This window comes from Squalius cephalus (genome assembly GCF_949319135.1).
Source record: "Squalius cephalus genome assembly, chromosome: 22".
Classification (NCBI taxonomy): domain Eukaryota; kingdom Metazoa; phylum Chordata; class Actinopteri; order Cypriniformes; family Leuciscidae; genus Squalius; species Squalius cephalus.
Genome location: NC_137143.1, coordinates 18,312,863 through 18,329,160, shown reverse-complemented (window position 1 = coordinate 18,329,160; position 16,298 = coordinate 18,312,863). Strand labels below are relative to the sequence as shown.

At 34.8% G+C, this 16,298-nt stretch overlaps 2 protein-coding genes across 5 annotated transcripts; both read left to right on the top strand.

Moving 5' to 3' along the window:
• The first annotated feature begins 15 nt into the window (after positions 1–15).
• twf2b (twinfilin actin-binding protein 2b) lies at positions 16–9,610 on the top strand. Of its 4 annotated transcripts, none has more exons than XM_079856617.1 (11): positions 16–808; positions 1,454–1,665; positions 2,448–2,525; positions 4,836–5,014; positions 5,159–5,254; positions 5,779–5,901; positions 6,098–6,139; positions 6,282–6,401; positions 7,257–7,407; positions 7,532–7,653; positions 9,127–9,538. In XM_079856617.1, the coding sequence occupies exons 2-11, from the start codon at positions 1,641–1,643 to the stop codon at positions 9,292–9,294; spliced, it is 1,104 nt and encodes a 367-aa protein (XP_079712743.1). In that variant the 5' UTR covers positions 16–808; positions 1,454–1,640; the 3' UTR covers positions 9,295–9,538. The 4 variants fall into 4 exon arrangements, with proteins under 4 accessions (XP_079712743.1, XP_079712744.1, XP_079712745.1 ...); XM_079856618.1 differs by lacking the exon at positions 16–808 and adding an exon at positions 5,997–6,011 and having other exon boundaries at positions 1,207–1,665; positions 5,779–5,883; positions 9,127–9,531; XM_079856619.1 differs by lacking the exon at positions 16–808 and having other exon boundaries at positions 1,207–1,665; positions 5,779–5,883; positions 9,127–9,610.
• Positions 9,611–10,474: 864 nt separating this feature from the next.
• cishb (cytokine inducible SH2-containing protein b) lies at positions 10,475–15,613 on the top strand. Its single transcript, XM_079856632.1, has 3 exons — positions 10,475–11,036; positions 12,138–12,294; positions 13,521–15,613. The coding sequence occupies exons 1-3, from the start codon at positions 11,025–11,027 to the stop codon at positions 13,994–13,996; spliced, it is 645 nt and encodes a 214-aa protein (XP_079712758.1). The 5' UTR covers positions 10,475–11,024; the 3' UTR covers positions 13,997–15,613.
• The last annotated feature ends 685 nt before the right edge of the window (positions 15,614–16,298 follow it).

The window sequence follows — 16,298 nt, the reverse complement described above, 5'->3', positions numbered from 1 at the left end:
TGATACATTAAAAATAAGGGCCTCAAAAGAGTAATTCTAGATTAGATTTTGATTCATTAAAAAAAAGAATAGGTCGGTGCTATTTGCTATTTTCAATTCATGAATCTTGCCTCAGATCATTTTGTAATCGCATTAAATAAATACTTTAACCCTCTGCAAACGACAAATTATGCTTCTGAGCCATTTCGTTTCACCAAAAAAAGAAAAGAAAAAAAAAGTAGTGGATATATGACATTAGTAGGCTACAGCATACAATTAAAGTAACTGGGCAAAATAAATACTATTACATAAAAATACCAAACTAACAAAGCTATAGACTTATAGGCTATTTTATTCACAAAATGTTTTGATTCACAAAAATTTGATCATAAGAGTCATTCATTTCAAGAATCAGACTACACCGGTCCTGCTGTGTTTCTGATTCACCAAAATGAACCACTCATAAGAGTCATAAAAACATGGAACTGGTTCTGAATGTGTTTTCAGCACTATTTGTCAGTAAATACTTGCAAAATGTAGCATAATATGAACAGTAACCTATAGGCTATTGTGTAGTTAGTCAATATGTGTGCTTTCTTAAAAAGGGCTGATATGAAAAACAGGACGAATACCTTCTAAATATTATTTAGCTACGGACAAGTCTATAGTTAATTTTAAAATAAAAAGTGTGTGGTGTGTGAAGAAGAAAGAGAATCTATGTGTGCAGAGCATCTTTGGAGGGAGGGCTGCGCTGAATAATGAATAATGGCTGGGTTTGTGCTCACAGCTGAGTGAATTAAACATGAAGCCAACACTAGCAAACTCACAGGTATGTTCTCTCTCTTTCTGTCTTTAGACACATAAATATCATCAGATTTAAACCCTTTTGTCCGTTAGATGCCCTGACAAAAGAAACCCCCCTGAAAAACTTTTTAAAGACACAATACTGCACTTTTTCCTTCAATCAAATCTCATAAACCTCATGTAAAATCTCAAAGATCGGTAGAGGCGGTTTACTATTTGAAATGGCTTTTGGGCAGCTGGTTAGGTCGTCTAAATGAACAGCCTGTCCTGCTGGTTGGGAGGTCAGCAGCCGCCTGCACGGTATCTCATGTCAGCCCTGTGGAATTTGAGCTCCCACAGGCCGCTGGTTTGTATGCTCCTATCAGGTCCTCGATGTGTGTGAGTGATAATGTGCCATTTCTTTTCACAAATGGAGCGTTGCATAACTGTTTGTAGAAGAGTGAGACAGATAGATAATGTCCAGACTCTCAGTTACAATAGGGGTCCTGTCTTTTATTTGACACCAGAGCAAACCTACAGCTTTATAATGCAGCTCATCACAGATAACAGATGTTGTCATCCACTTTATACCCCATTAGGGCCACCGGTGATGGGTGAATAATACTAGATAGGTGGTGTGCTGGAACCCATCCCCTGACAGGTGTAATATTAGGCTACACATCTTCCTCAGTTCCGCAGATCGAGTTTCAAACAGGATTCCCCAGGTAAGATGCTTAAGGGGCGTTGATGTCATTGTACGGAAGTGAGTTGGACCACACTGCTGGGCACAGATAGCAGTGCCACTGAAGACAATAGGAGGACAACGTGGGAGTTTCAACAGGAATTCGGACTGAGCTGGAGCATTACAGGGACTTGGGATGTCGCATCAGACTGGTATCCACGGTAAGCACAAGCAAATCTTTATTTCAATGCCCCCAGCCCATATGGATTTATAATATTTGAGTAAAACCACATTATATTTTTACTCTTCTCCTTTTAGTGAATGGGAAACATACATTTTTAGTTAGAAGTGCAATATAAACTATGAAGATACACAATAAAGGCAAAATGAAAGATGCTTGGAATGACACCTGTAAAAGCTCCAGATAAAAAAAAAGTGTTTACTAGTGCATCAAAACCTTGCGTTAACCTTTCTCAGATTTCCTTGGAGTCTATGTGCAAATGTACACATTTGAAGGCAAAGGGAATTATCAATAAAAAAAGAATACTTTAAATTGCCTAACTTTTGGTTTTAGCAAACAGACATTTGGTTAAAGAGGTGTGTATATAGTCATTTAGTGGTATATAATTATATAGGAGTGATCATATTAGACTGTGTTTTATGTGAATGATGATGGGAGGTAATTTAAGCTTACGGGCGGAAGCGCCGGTCCTCATCCATCTCACCTGCACCTACATCATTTATGAGTCCTGATGCCCCGTTACCATGGTGAGGCCAAGAATGAGGCACAGGCCACACAGTGTGGACGCAGTGTAAAATTTCCTTTGTTTCAGTAAATTTTCTTTTGTTTTCTTTTTTTTTTTAAACTAAGTGCTCTAGTCATATGTAAGAATTTATAATATGAAATATGATGGGATTGTCACTTTTAGTATTAGAATATATGACATTAAATAATTATCAGTTTTAACCACTGTGTATTTTCCCTGCTGTATTCTGAAACCAGCATCTCCAGACTTGAGAGAGTTCCTTGTGAAGGCGAGAAGAGGAGCTGTCAGAGGGATGAAGATTGTGATAAGGAGCGGTGAGTAGGAGCATTTGTTTTTGAGAACTTCTATTTAAATACACTGAGGATGGTTTGGTTCGAGCTTTTATTTTTATTTTATGAACGTCATTGCATTAGATAAAATATCAAAACTATCTACAAGCAACAAATGGACCACTTGCACTGAGCCTCGTGACGCACTTCCCTTTGGAAATAGTAGTACGTCTCATTTATTTCCGGTTATGTTTAGGCTACTTTAAATGCACTGTGTGGTCAATGAGTTGAACAAACGCCACCTAAAATTAGTGTCTGCAATAAGATTTAAAAATTTGGCAATTTTTATTGACAGGAGAAGGTATATTCTGATGTTTACTGTGTGCAGAATTTTCAAATTTATCATGAAGTTTTAATCCAACCCAAGCCAATCTGAGAAAGCAGCGGGAGTTAAAAATACGCCATTTTTTTCACCACAGGGTGTCAGTGTTCGTCTAAACTAGTGACCGCGATGCTGAACTGTATGAGAACAGATGAATAACATCAGTACGAACCACGAACATTTATTATTTGGATTAAATATTTTAATCATTCGGTGTCATTTTTCAATGTCAGTCTTTTCACTATTTACATGTTTATGCCCAAAATGCTATTCAAAGTAGTTGACTGTCATCTCCTCTACGCTGTGTACGTTATTGATTAAATAGCTTTAGCTAGCCTATTTAACATCGTTGGAGGCGCCTCACGAGCATTCATTCATTTAGCTATTTTAAAAGACTGGAATAAACACCAGCGCACACAAGCAATCGTTTTAATAGTCAATTTAATTTAAAAATGTAAACCCAGCAGGTATGAAATGTCAGAAGGAGAGAGAGAGAAAAGAGAAAAAAAAAAAACTGTTAATGAGAAGACGAGCATAGGACTGCTACAGCTTGGTGGATAAATATATTTAGCCTATTTATTATTAAGAATGCACAGTTGGAAAGAAAATATATTTATAGGAACATTTCAGCAGGCTCAAGATAATTAATACAGAGACCGGAAACTCCCGATATGTACTAGAACGCGGAAGTAGTTGTGCAAGTAGTCCATTATGCAAGTCCTTTACATTTTTCAATCTTTTTTGCAAGGTCATTTTAGTGGATGAATGAAGTTAATACCCTTGTGAAAAATAAAATGTTGAAATTACTTTTTAAAGCTAATATATATTATATGTTCTACATTGCAACTTCATCAGACAATAGAAGTCATTAGGAAATTGCATTAACCCCCCGTTTATAAGGCTTAAGGTAGTCCCAGACTAAATAAATGTTTGAGCTGTTTTAACTTAAAGCAACTTGCACTGGCATATCTTAAAACATGCCAGTGCCATTGTTTTGTCTTAAGATGAACACCAGTAGGCTAATGTTTTTTTCTGAGGCATATTTATAAAAAAAACTTCTTATGTCCTAATTGAACTATATGCCTAATCCTGTCTTAATTTAAGCCCTGTCTGTGAATCCAGGCCAATAAATATGTACATAGTCCTACTTAGAGGGTCAAAAAGTCTGAAGTTCAGATAATTGCATTTTTTATTTATTTAAATGCAGTAAAAGTTGTCAAGAAACAGAAGTTGCACTAGTCTTTTCTTTCCTATTGTGACGTTTATCTTAGTGAAACGGCTTCTCAAACAAGAAAAAATATAGGCCGGGACTTTATTGTGTTAATCGGGAATTGATTGGATCTTTGGATGGTTGTGGTTTGCTATTGGTCGATCTCATGTGAGTGACAGGTTGTCCCGCCTTCGCACCGGTAAACACATCATTAGAGAACAGTGCAAGTGGGAGGGAAAGTTATTTTGATTTAATATTACGGAGGCACATGAATTTAAAAAATAATGATGTGCATGATAAATAATTTATAATAAATACTGCAATATTCCATAATAAAACAAAACAAGAATTTTCATTTCAGATAGAGAGTTTTCAGTTTTGATTTCATTGTTACTTTAACATGTAATTAAGTGTCCGGAAACATACATTCAGTTCATTGTTTTAAAACATATTATTTCCGTAATATATATATATGTATGTGTGTGTGTGTATATATATACACACACACACACACACATTTTTAAGAGTCACAATTTATAGCTTAACAAATATATGTTAGTCACTTGCTGACCCTAAATAATGTCAAGTAAATGGTGAAGATAAATTGGACTGTGGAATGTTATACATGCAGTGTGTGATAACAGTGGCACCATGCTGTTTTTGGACCCTGACTGATAGTCAGTGCATTTATCTGGGGCTACTGCTAGTCAAGATGTGTGTTATGAGGTGTGTATGTGTGTGTATCTGTCTGTGTGTGTTTCAGAGCAGCTGGTGTTGGGAGGGTACAGAGAGGTTTCTCAGAGCTGGGATCAGGACTATGACGCATGTGTCCTGCCCATGCTGGACGGCCTAGAACCCTGTTATATCCTTTTCCGCCTCGACTCACAGAACCAGCTGGGATATGAGTGGCTGTTTATCTCCTGGTCACCAGACCAGTCACCAGTAAGTAGAAAACACATGATAAAGTGAAATGTGTGCACAAGCTCTCACCCTCTCACTCTATAAATAATGTTGCCTTTAGCCCCTTGGGTTTAAAATACTGTGAATTACCCTTCTGAGTGACAACGTTCATTCTACGCCACACAGGTGAGGTTAAAGATGGTGTATGCTGCTACCAGAGCCACACTGAAGAAAGAGTTCGGGGGAAGTCACATAAATGATGAACTGTTCGGAACAGTCCAGGTGTGTAGATGGGTTATTTGATAATTTTACCTGTATATCATCCATAAACTAGTTATCAAGGGTGCTTCTACTACAACAGCTGAAGGAGTGACGGTATATTGACTGAATCCTTCTCGTTTTTGAATTCCATTCCAATCAGTCTCTCTATTTTCCCTTTTTGGAAAGTCATGGAAATGCTATCATGGTAAACATTTCCTTTTGGGAATGCAAAAATCATATCTTCTGAGAATCTAAAATTCCACAATTGACCAATCAGAATCAAGTAAACCAGAGAGTTCATAATTACGTGATGCCTGAATGTCACGACTGACAAATCAGAATAGAACATGCAGAGAGTTATGTAATATATGAATGATTTAATATGATCTAATAATGTGATTTTAATAGTGACCAAACTGTGATTTTTCTTTTTTACTGGGTTTACAACAGTAAACCTACTCACCTTTGCTCAGGTTCCTTCAGGTCACATGTTAAGAAGTGTGATGATGTGTCATCTAAGCACTATTTACTGTTGTGACCTGCAGGAAGACATCTGTTTCCAAGGTTATCTACGACATCTGTCCTCCTCCTCCATCCCGGCCCCCCTCACCACTGCTGAGCAACAGCTCCATCAGATTAAAATAACAGAGGTGAGGAAGGCCCGAAATGTGTAAATCGCAGCGTACCACAACTGAATATCTATCAGTTTGTCTGACTTTAATGTCTAATAAATGAATGTATTCCTTAACAATGCACCTAACAGGACAGAGTGGCACGGGTAAGTGTCCTGCGATTCATTTTGTTTTCAAGTGTGTGAGTACTACTAAGTGGATTTACACTAAATTATTGTACTTTTCTATTTAGGACGAGCGAAGACGAGTTGCCACTGTAAGTGGACAAGCAAAGGTAGCCTCAGCTCTCTATTCGCATTCAAATTTATTATTAGAAATATTGATGTTACAGAGTAAAAAATATATAATATTTTTATAAATAAATAAATAAATAAATATATATATAACATATGTGTGTGTGTGTCTTTCTGATACAGACAGAGATCAGCGTGGAGAGTAAAAATCCGACTTTACAGGGTTTGGCGTTCCCATTGCAAGAGGAGGCTAAACATGCTTTACAGCAACTTAAACACAAACGCATCAATTACATTCAACTAGTAAGTCCCACACACATGTATTTATTACACATGTATTATATGTAGGTTCAAAAGCTAAATGTTCAGACTGCCACTTATACTTCTAACAGTAGAGGTTGCACTGAATAAGCACATAACATATGCATTATGCAATGGATTCCTTTTCATAATGCTGGCATTGAATAGGAAGTTTATTTTGCAGATTTTAAAAACAGGATTCTCTGCATAATATTACATTTTGGAATAAATTAGGAAACGATACACCTAAATTCAAAACATGCATAATGCAGTAAGCGTATACTAGCATTCAAAAGTTTGGGGTCGGTACGATTTTTAAATGTTTTTAAATAAAAGTCTCTTATGCTCAATGAGGCTGCATTTATTTGATCAAAAATACAGTAATATTTTGAAATATTATTACAATCTAAAATAACGGTTTTCTGTTTTAATATATTACAATGTAATTTATTCCTGTGTTGTCAAAGCTGAATTTTCAGCAGCAGTTTTTCATTTTAATATGCTGATTTGGAGCTCAAGAAACATTTCTTATCATTATCAATGTTGAAAACAGTTTAATATTTTTGTGGAAACTGCAATAAAAAAATGTTCATGATCCTTTGGTACAAAAAGAACAGAGAAGATTTTGTAACATTATAAATATTTTAACTGCCACATTTGATCAATTTAATGCATCCTTGCTGAACAAAATTAATTTATTTAAATAATAATAATAATAATAATAAAACGTACAGATCCCAAACTTTTGAATAGTTGTGTTCATATTTATATTACCACAAAGAATATTAAGCCTGCTTACTTTATATCATCTTCATAAGCCCAATCACAAAGCACTTTTTTTACTGTATCATCTTTAAGAGACTGGACACCGAACGAGAGACAATTGAGCTGGTCCACACTAGTCCTACAGAGACCAAAGAGCTGCCAAGCAGGATCCCCACTGATGCCCCACGATACCACTTCTTCCTGTACAAACACACCCATCAAGGACAGGCGCTGGAAGCTGTAGGTTAGTGTCAAGATATTAATTAACTTTTTTTCTGACAATTTCACAATAAGCGGAGTTGGCTTCTTATGATTAGTAATGTTTCTACAAAGCTAATGTCATGTTTGTGCTTGAATATGTGGACCAGTTTTCATCTACTCCATGCCCGGGTATAGTTGTAGCATCAAAGAAAGGATGCTCTACTCCAGCTGTAAGAATCGACTGCTGGATGAGGTAGAGAGAGACTATCACCTAGAGATCGCCAAAAAGGTACACTGACAACAACAACTGGTCCTAATACTGTACAGTATGTTTTTCAAGTTAGCTGAGTAGAAGCTTTGACCCGAGTAGAAGAGTAGGCCTCTAAAGTACAAAGTACATATTTTACTGGACTGGTCATCATGTCTGTCTGTCTGTCTGTCTGTCTATGTGTCTGTCTGTCTATCTATCTATCTATCTATCTATCTATCTATCTATCTATCTATCTATCTATCTATCTATCTATCTATCTATCTATCTATCTATCTATCTATCTATCTATCTATCTATCCTCGTCTATTAAAAATATATAACTAAAATCACAGTACCTTGAACTTAACTTTTATTAAGATATGTGACTCTGGATCACAAAACCAGTCACAAGTGGCACGGGTATATTTGTGGCTAAAGCCAACAATACATTGTATGGGTCAAAATGATCAATTTTTCTTTTATGCCAAAAAATATTAGGATATTAAGTAAAGATCATATTCCATGAAGATATTTGGTAAATTTCCTAATGTAAATATATGAAACATTTATTTTTGTGAGTGAATGCAGCAAAATCGCGAACATAGACAACTTTAAAGGCGATTTTCTCAATGTTTGGATTTTTTTTGCACCTTCAGATTCCAGATTTTCAAATAGTTGTATCTCGGCCAAATATTGTCCTATCCCAATAAACCATACATCAATGGAAATCTTATTTATTCAGCTTTCATGTAATGTATAAATCTCAATAAAAAAAAAATCTGACCCATGTGACTGGTTTTGTGGTCCAGGGTCACAAATTGCAATTGGCCACAACTGTGGTTATACATCCATATTCAATGATCCGTCTATAATCAACTAATGAGCTGAATATAGTGGCTGAATTTACAGTTTAACAATATCCGTTACCACGTTTCAGGATATTGGTTTCAAGTGAACATATGGTATGACTTTCGAAGTGAGAACATGATGTGCCTGTGGTTAAACAGGTTTACTTTGCACAGTTTGTGCTTGAGATTTCTTTAATGAGAAACACCCCACTTTATCCTTTCATCAGTAAATTTTTAAAAGCTTAGAAAATGTTACTTTTAAATTCTTAAGAAAGGTTAATGTGACCGCTTATGTGTATGTTGTTGGCTACATACATTACATTTTAAAAGTAAAACCTACATTAGTGAATATATGCTATTAGAATACATACTATTGGTGCTCAAGAAACATATGTTTATATTTTTAATGTTAAAAATGGTTTTGCTGCTTAATATTTTAAACCATGATACATAGTTTTCAGGATTCTTTGATTAATAAAGTTCAAAAGAACAGCATTTATTTGAAATAGATATCTTTTGTAACATTATAAATGTCTTTACTGTCACTTTTGTGCACTCACTTTAATGCATCCTTGCTGAATAGAAGTATCAATCAAATCAAATCTAATCAAATGCATATATTCATGCACATTTCAGTTAATATATTTATGTGTCATGTGTGTAGATGGAGATTGATAGTGGAGAGGGGCTGACGGAGGATTTCCTGTATGAAGAGGTGTACCCGATGCAGCATGCTCTGAAACAAGCCTTCACCAAGCCAAAGGGCCCTACAGGGAAACGAGGGAACAAGCGTCTAATCAGAGGAGCGGGAGAGAATGGAGATGAGAGCTAGATTTTTACAGTCACCAAATGTAAAATGACACCTGATACACATGTTTAATTTCACCCTCAATGATCTATAGGCTATATTTTCTTGTCTGAGCTTTCCATTTCATTGTTTTATTATTTTTTATGTTAGATTTCTTTCACTCTGAAACTCATTCTCACACGGTTTTCAAGGCCACATAAATGTGTTGTTTAGGTGATGATTTTTATGTTATAATTAAAATAAAATCTATTAATCTGTCTTATTAAATCTCAGTTTTTGTTGGAACAGCATTTTGTTTAGAGGCATCTCAGCCATTTGGTAAAGCACATTTTGACTGTTGAATGTTTTTACTTTATTTAACTAAACCTTACTAAGATATCTGTAGCCTACCTTTCAGGTAATCAAAAATCATTAGTTATAACTGCAGTTTAAAACAATACACCATTTTCACCTAATATAGGCTGTAGGCTATAATGGAATAAATAAAAGAATAAATTATAGTAGCCCTAGAAATAGATACTTATTAGTTTAAATTAGGGCTGTCAAACGATTAATCGCGATTAATCGCATCCAAAATAAAAGTTTGTGTTTACATAATATATGTGTGTGTATGGAGTATAATTATTTTCTATATATAAATACACACACATGCATATATATTTAAGAAAAATGTGTTATTTATATATAAAATATTTATATATAATATAAATTATATATAATATAAATATATATACACAGTATGCAAATATTTCTTAAATATATACATGCATGTGTGTGTATTTATATATAGAAAATAATTATACACTGTACACACACATATATTATGTAAAAACAAACTTTTATTTTGGATGCGATTAATCGCGATTAATCGTTTGGCAGCCCTAGTTTAAATGTTTAGTAGAAGCAAATTCACCCATACGACTGGTTTTGTGGTCCAGGAAGCACATTATACATTTTTTGGAACCTTTGAATTTATTATTTATTGTATTAATATAATTGTATTTATTATTTATTATAAAAAAAAAATCCATTGTTTTTGTTTTCTGGGTATGTCTATTAAAGGGTTAATGCTAGCGCTGATCCAGGACCTGATCAGTTACCAGGATGTTAGATGTTATTAACTATGACTAACATTCTGGCAATACACATTTTCTGGAATTAGACTTACAATGCTTACCTTGCAGTCACCTCCCATCACAGCCGCAGAGATCTATAGCTCACAGATCTCTCAGTCCATGCTGCTGGCGCAGAGGTCAGTTTAAGCATTCCTGGAAAGTCTGTACTGGGAAAGTCATCCGCAGCTGAAACCGGCCCGGGCGCTTCGTCAACGGCACGCCGCAGCCAATAGAAACGCAGCGCACGATGAGGCCGCGAGCGCTGAGATGCATTTCTTGGAATGAGATTCCTAGAACGCGCGTGAACTAATATAACGACCAAAGGCGTTTCATACTGCTCTTATTTCAGGAAAATAATAATCCACCTCGCCAAACGACCTTTCACTCTCATTAGATTACTGCTATAAAGCTGTTTTGTTATTTTTCGTCAATTTCGCCCTCATTTCGATTCCCTGGAGAATAGTTGGTAAAGAAGGCTCGTTCGGGTTAGACAACATTAAGGGAATATTCTTTTTGTAAAATGTTTTAACGAGGTTTTGTCGCTTTGTCGCTGCTGGCCTGGAACAATGTCAGCAGCTTTGGCACAGGACCAGACTTGGATTCGCGTAAATTTTACAGCCTACCAAAGGTGACGATTTTATGCAGACAAAGGTAAGAAATCTGTCTATTTGTCTTGTTGGAAATCTTTTTAGTGTCTTAGATAGCCTACTGTGAAGTGGCCAAACCTGTTTGATGGGTTCATTAGTTTCTGATGAACTGAGGAGTTGTTACAGATACGGAATAATTAATTTGTTTCGATCTTGTTGAAAACATCCTGTTAAAATTCTGCTGCTGCTGTTTCGAAATTAAAGTTTGCTCTCATCTAAGTGCTTTTTTAAACATACATTTAAATACATTAAATTTATCTGCCGTAAACAGGCACAAAATTCAATTTTTATTTTGATATTAATGAAATAAACCTTTTAATGTATTTTTGAAAATGTTTTAAATTGGGGTTCTGCTATTTTTCTAACGCCAGCATTCTATAATTTTGATCTGATTTTTTAGACTTAATAAAACTTTTAAACATTTTATAGACTTAATAACATGCCTGTGGTTATATTTTATGATTAAAATAAAATCTATTAATCTGTCGTTTTATGGAACAGCATTTTGTTTAGTTAACACTTTAGCAGTAAATTAAACATACATTTTAAACGTAGCCTATACATTTCTCTGACCTATACAAGCACATTCAGCTTTTATTTTATTTAACACCAGAATTCTTGAATATTAACCTGATTTATAACATTTTAAAGACTTAATAACATGCCCGTGATTATATTTTACATTTCGTATCACATATCACAACTAGTGTCTATAAAAGAAAACAATTCAATATTTTGAGAAACAACCAGTTATAAAAGCTCTCATTTACATGGAAAGCCACATTTACCTCTTTTTCTAAATGTCACCTAGTCGGTCTGATCTGTTTTAAATGCTAACTTAACCATCTATGTCATGATATTTATTTTCTCAAGAAAGGACATGCAGATCTGACTCATTGAAGTACACTGTACTTCCTTTGTTTATTCATTCTTTGAGTTCAGTTGAAATTTTAAATGACAAAAGACTGATAGAAAGAGAAGCACAGCAATTTTTAACCTTTGAACTTTTAGCTCTGCTATCTCACCTCATGTCATTTTGACATGTAGAGAAAAAAAAAAAATCTGTTGGTTGCATATCAAGATGTGTTTTTTCTTCCATATGAAGAAACCTTCAGGAATGGTTGAAAGGGGTACAAGAGCTCAACATGAGAGGGACGAATCAGAAGTTCAACAAATCCAGCAGTCCCGAGCACTCTACCCATGGACCCCGGCTGAGGACCTGCGTTTCATCACCACCACCTTTCAGCACCTACACACTTCAGGTACGGCTATAGTCTTAAAAAAAGACCAGCTAATATTTTACAAAAGACAAGGCACAACAAATATAAAGAGAACAATCAATCAATTTAGTTTATATTTGATATATACTTTTCAGAGATACCAAATGTTTGGAGGTTTCACCATGAAAACAACTTATCCTTGGTCTTTAAAAATGTCTGACATTAATTTAGTGATCAAATGTAGCACTCTTATGGAAACATGATAATGTATTGTAATTATAATTTAAATCGGACTACTTTTCAAATTGTATTTCATAAACCAACATCTCAGGAAAACGTTATGGGACTAATGTTACAGAACAGGGCATTGATTTACATGTCCACTGTAGAGGACATCAGGACTTAAATCATTTTTATCAGGCATTTTGTGAGACACAACAAGTGAATATGGAAATAAATTATACAGCAATATTCCTATGAAATATTAGATATTATTATTAAAATGTTGCTAATTATTACACTTCTTTTTTCATTAAATTCATCAAATTGCATTGAATAGGAATATTAATTTATGGCCATTTTACCCACATATTGCATAAAGTGTATCAATTCATCCCGTTATATCTTTCATAACATAGTTGAGAATCATCTTTATACAAATTTTAGTTAAAATAAATCCTGAAACCCCAAAATTGATTGGTGGTTGAAAAAAAAAATCCCATTGGTTTTGCCTATACATATAATTTAATGTCATTTTATTTTTTAAACAACTGAGTCCTGGTGTCCACTACAGAGGACATATCATAACATATGAATAAAATATCATTTTTCAAAAATGTTTTTTTTTTTGTAACCATTTGTTTCTTATGGTCTAAGCAATGCGATGACATGAAAAAAAAACTAAATTCAAAAAATATTTTTTTATATATATATTATAATTCTTATTACATCTGTCCAGTGTCAGCAACTGTCAGGTCAAATTCCTTCCATCCTAACTGGCCAATAAAACCCTAATCAGATTCTGATTTAGAACAAACATGACAAAACAAAACAATGTACAGAGTCTCAAAAGATCATGATCTTTTTATATTTTATATTATATACGTGTATACAGCAACAGTTTATCTCTGTTCTGATAAATGATTAATAAATAAAACAAATCATTTATTTATCCTCCCATCTCACACCATGTCCCCTTATGGCCTCCATTTTACTGACCCCAAACAGTAGTGTGTGTCATATTAATAAATAGTTTCTTTATGTTTTAGGATGGTACTGGGGTGGTATGACAGCCAGTGAGGCAAGAGATGCCCTCATTGGAGCTCCAGAAGGTACTTTCCTTGTGCGGGACAGCAGCCATCCACTCTACCTCTTTACCCTCTCCGTGAAGACCCAGAGAGGGCCTACTAACGTCCGCGTAGAATACGACAGTGGCCGATTCCGCCTCGATTCCAGTTTTCCAGCACGATCTTGCCTGTTGTCCTTTTCTGCTCTTCCTAGTCTTGTGCAGCACTATGCGTCCACGAGTCAAGAGAAGGAGAGGATAGCAGAAGAACATTACATGGTGTCAAAGGACAAAGGCGTTCTGCTGAAGCTCAGGAAGCCTCTCCACAGGCCTCAGGATTTTCCAACATTACAGCACCTCACACGCCTCACTATAAACAGACACACTGATTGCCATGCACAGCTGCAGCTGCCACGGCCGTTGTTGCTTTACTTGCAAGAATATCCCTTTCAGGTGTGAGGACACTTGGGGAGGACACCGGTGCATTTTAGGGGGTTCGTTTTTGCTAAGTCGCGGATGAATCAGCCATGAAGTCGCAAACCTTCCTGCTTCCTTCCTGCTTTTGTTATTGTCATATGAAGGGATGTGCATTTGTGCAAATAAAAAAGGACTACTTTGTGTACATTTTTTTTTAAATATCTGTAAATATATCTCTTTTTAGTAAACCAAAATGTTTCTATATCTTTCTGTGCTTCCAACTCCAACTCTACATACATACTAATATCACCACAACATTGAAAAAAATGTAATATCAAAACCAGTATTCTGAGTAATACTGTGTCAGAAAGCATTTTTGTATTTATTTATTTAGAAACAAGCTGATAAAGGAACTAGATTTCAGTTACATATTTGTCAGAAACCATCACAGGCGCCCTGGCAATACTGGACGTGCTGTCAGTCCCTAGGCCTTTTATTTGACACAGAATACATTTAATCAGACAACATCATTCCAAGAAAACCTAAGGGCTTTTTTCCACACACCAAACACACTAATAAAATTTAGGATACAACATAACAAAATACAAATGAATGAAACAAATGAATGAATAAATTAAAAATAATTGATGTATCTTTGAATGTGTGCAGGGCAATGAACTTCAATTTAAAATGTTCAAACACCCTTCAGTTTTCATACTAGTAAATTTACAAGCATGTTATATTTTGATCCACATGATGACATTTGATAGGCATATCATCTTATAATGTAACTTTCTTATTTTCAATAGTCTAGGGTTGCCAACTTCAACAGAGGAAAATTAGGGACACTCTTGGGTTCTTTATAATAAAACAAGGAACACACAGAATTTCTTTGCACCACATGTTATGTTGTGTGCATGTCTGCAGCTATGTGTTTAAAAAGTCTCTACTTGACTTGAAATGCCAAAATAAGTCTGAGACATAATCACTTTTCTTTTTTGCTTACTGACACGTCAGTTGTAAAAATAGATTTTAATGTCACGCACTATTATATACAGTTTCTGCTTATAGGCTAATTATACGACTAGAAAATTACAACTGTCCTCGTACTCCAAAACAGGATCACAGTCTTTTTTTATATATAATAAAAAGCATAATACAATAAAAATTAAAATACAAGCACCTCACTTTTTATCTCCTTATTTATAACTTGGTATGTCATAATTTCAACTAATTTTGACTTTTTATGTTATAATCAGTTTTGGGGGTAATGCATTACGAGTAAGGCGAGTTATGTAATCAGATTACTTTTTTTTACAAGTAACTACTATTACAAATTTCCTACTTAATATCTGAGTTCGTTTTTTCCAATAAGTAATGCAAGTTACTTTGTTTTTCCATTTATTGACTGACAGCTCTCCCATCCTCATGTTAAGAGAAATTGGGAGTAAGTGCAGAGACATTGTGTGCACTGTGTAAACATGATGGTTATTGTAGTTCGAGACATGTCAGCATGCTTTTACTCATCTCACTTGCACAAAATGAATAAAAACACCGAAATGCAAACCTGCAATAATTAAACATGTTAAACAATTAAAATATGCTTTATGTACTTAATCTAACTTTATTAAACAATGTCTTTGCTGATGACTTTCGATGATCTTTAGTTAAACCACATTTGTGTTTCTTTTTTATTGTTGAAGAAAGTGTTGAACTTTCTTTTTAATCTTAATCTTCTGCGATCCAGAAGTGCAGCACAGCTGAAAGGTTTGTTTGAGCTGCGCTTTTTACTGTACAGATGTGAATTTGCATTTCCTTCAGCCTGAGGCTTATTCATTTCACTTTTGGTGTGAAAGGGCCTTTTAAATTTGGCAGAAATAGAACTTTTTTGTTATTAAAAACAATCAAGCAAGCTCAGCCCTGGTGGGAAAAAGCAATGCAAAAGTAGCTTAGCACATTACTTTCCATTATAAGTAACTAAGTGGTGAAATTAGTTACTTTTTTAGGGAAGAATGCAATATTGTAACGCATTACTTTTAAAAGTAACTTTTCCAAACACTGGTCATAATTATAACATAAAATGTCAAAATTAACTTAGTACGTCATAAATTTGACTTTTTATGACTTATGGCCTGGTTTGGTCAGGGCTTAGATGATTTGGCCTTAGTTCAATTAGGACACTTAAAAGGAATAGTTCAACCAAAAAATGAAAATTCTGTCATTAATTACTCACCCTCATGTCGTTCCAAACCCGTAAGACTTTCGTTCATCTTTGGAACACAAATGAAGATCTTTTTGGTGAAATCTGACTGATAGATTCTGTCCCTAGACAACTACACAACTA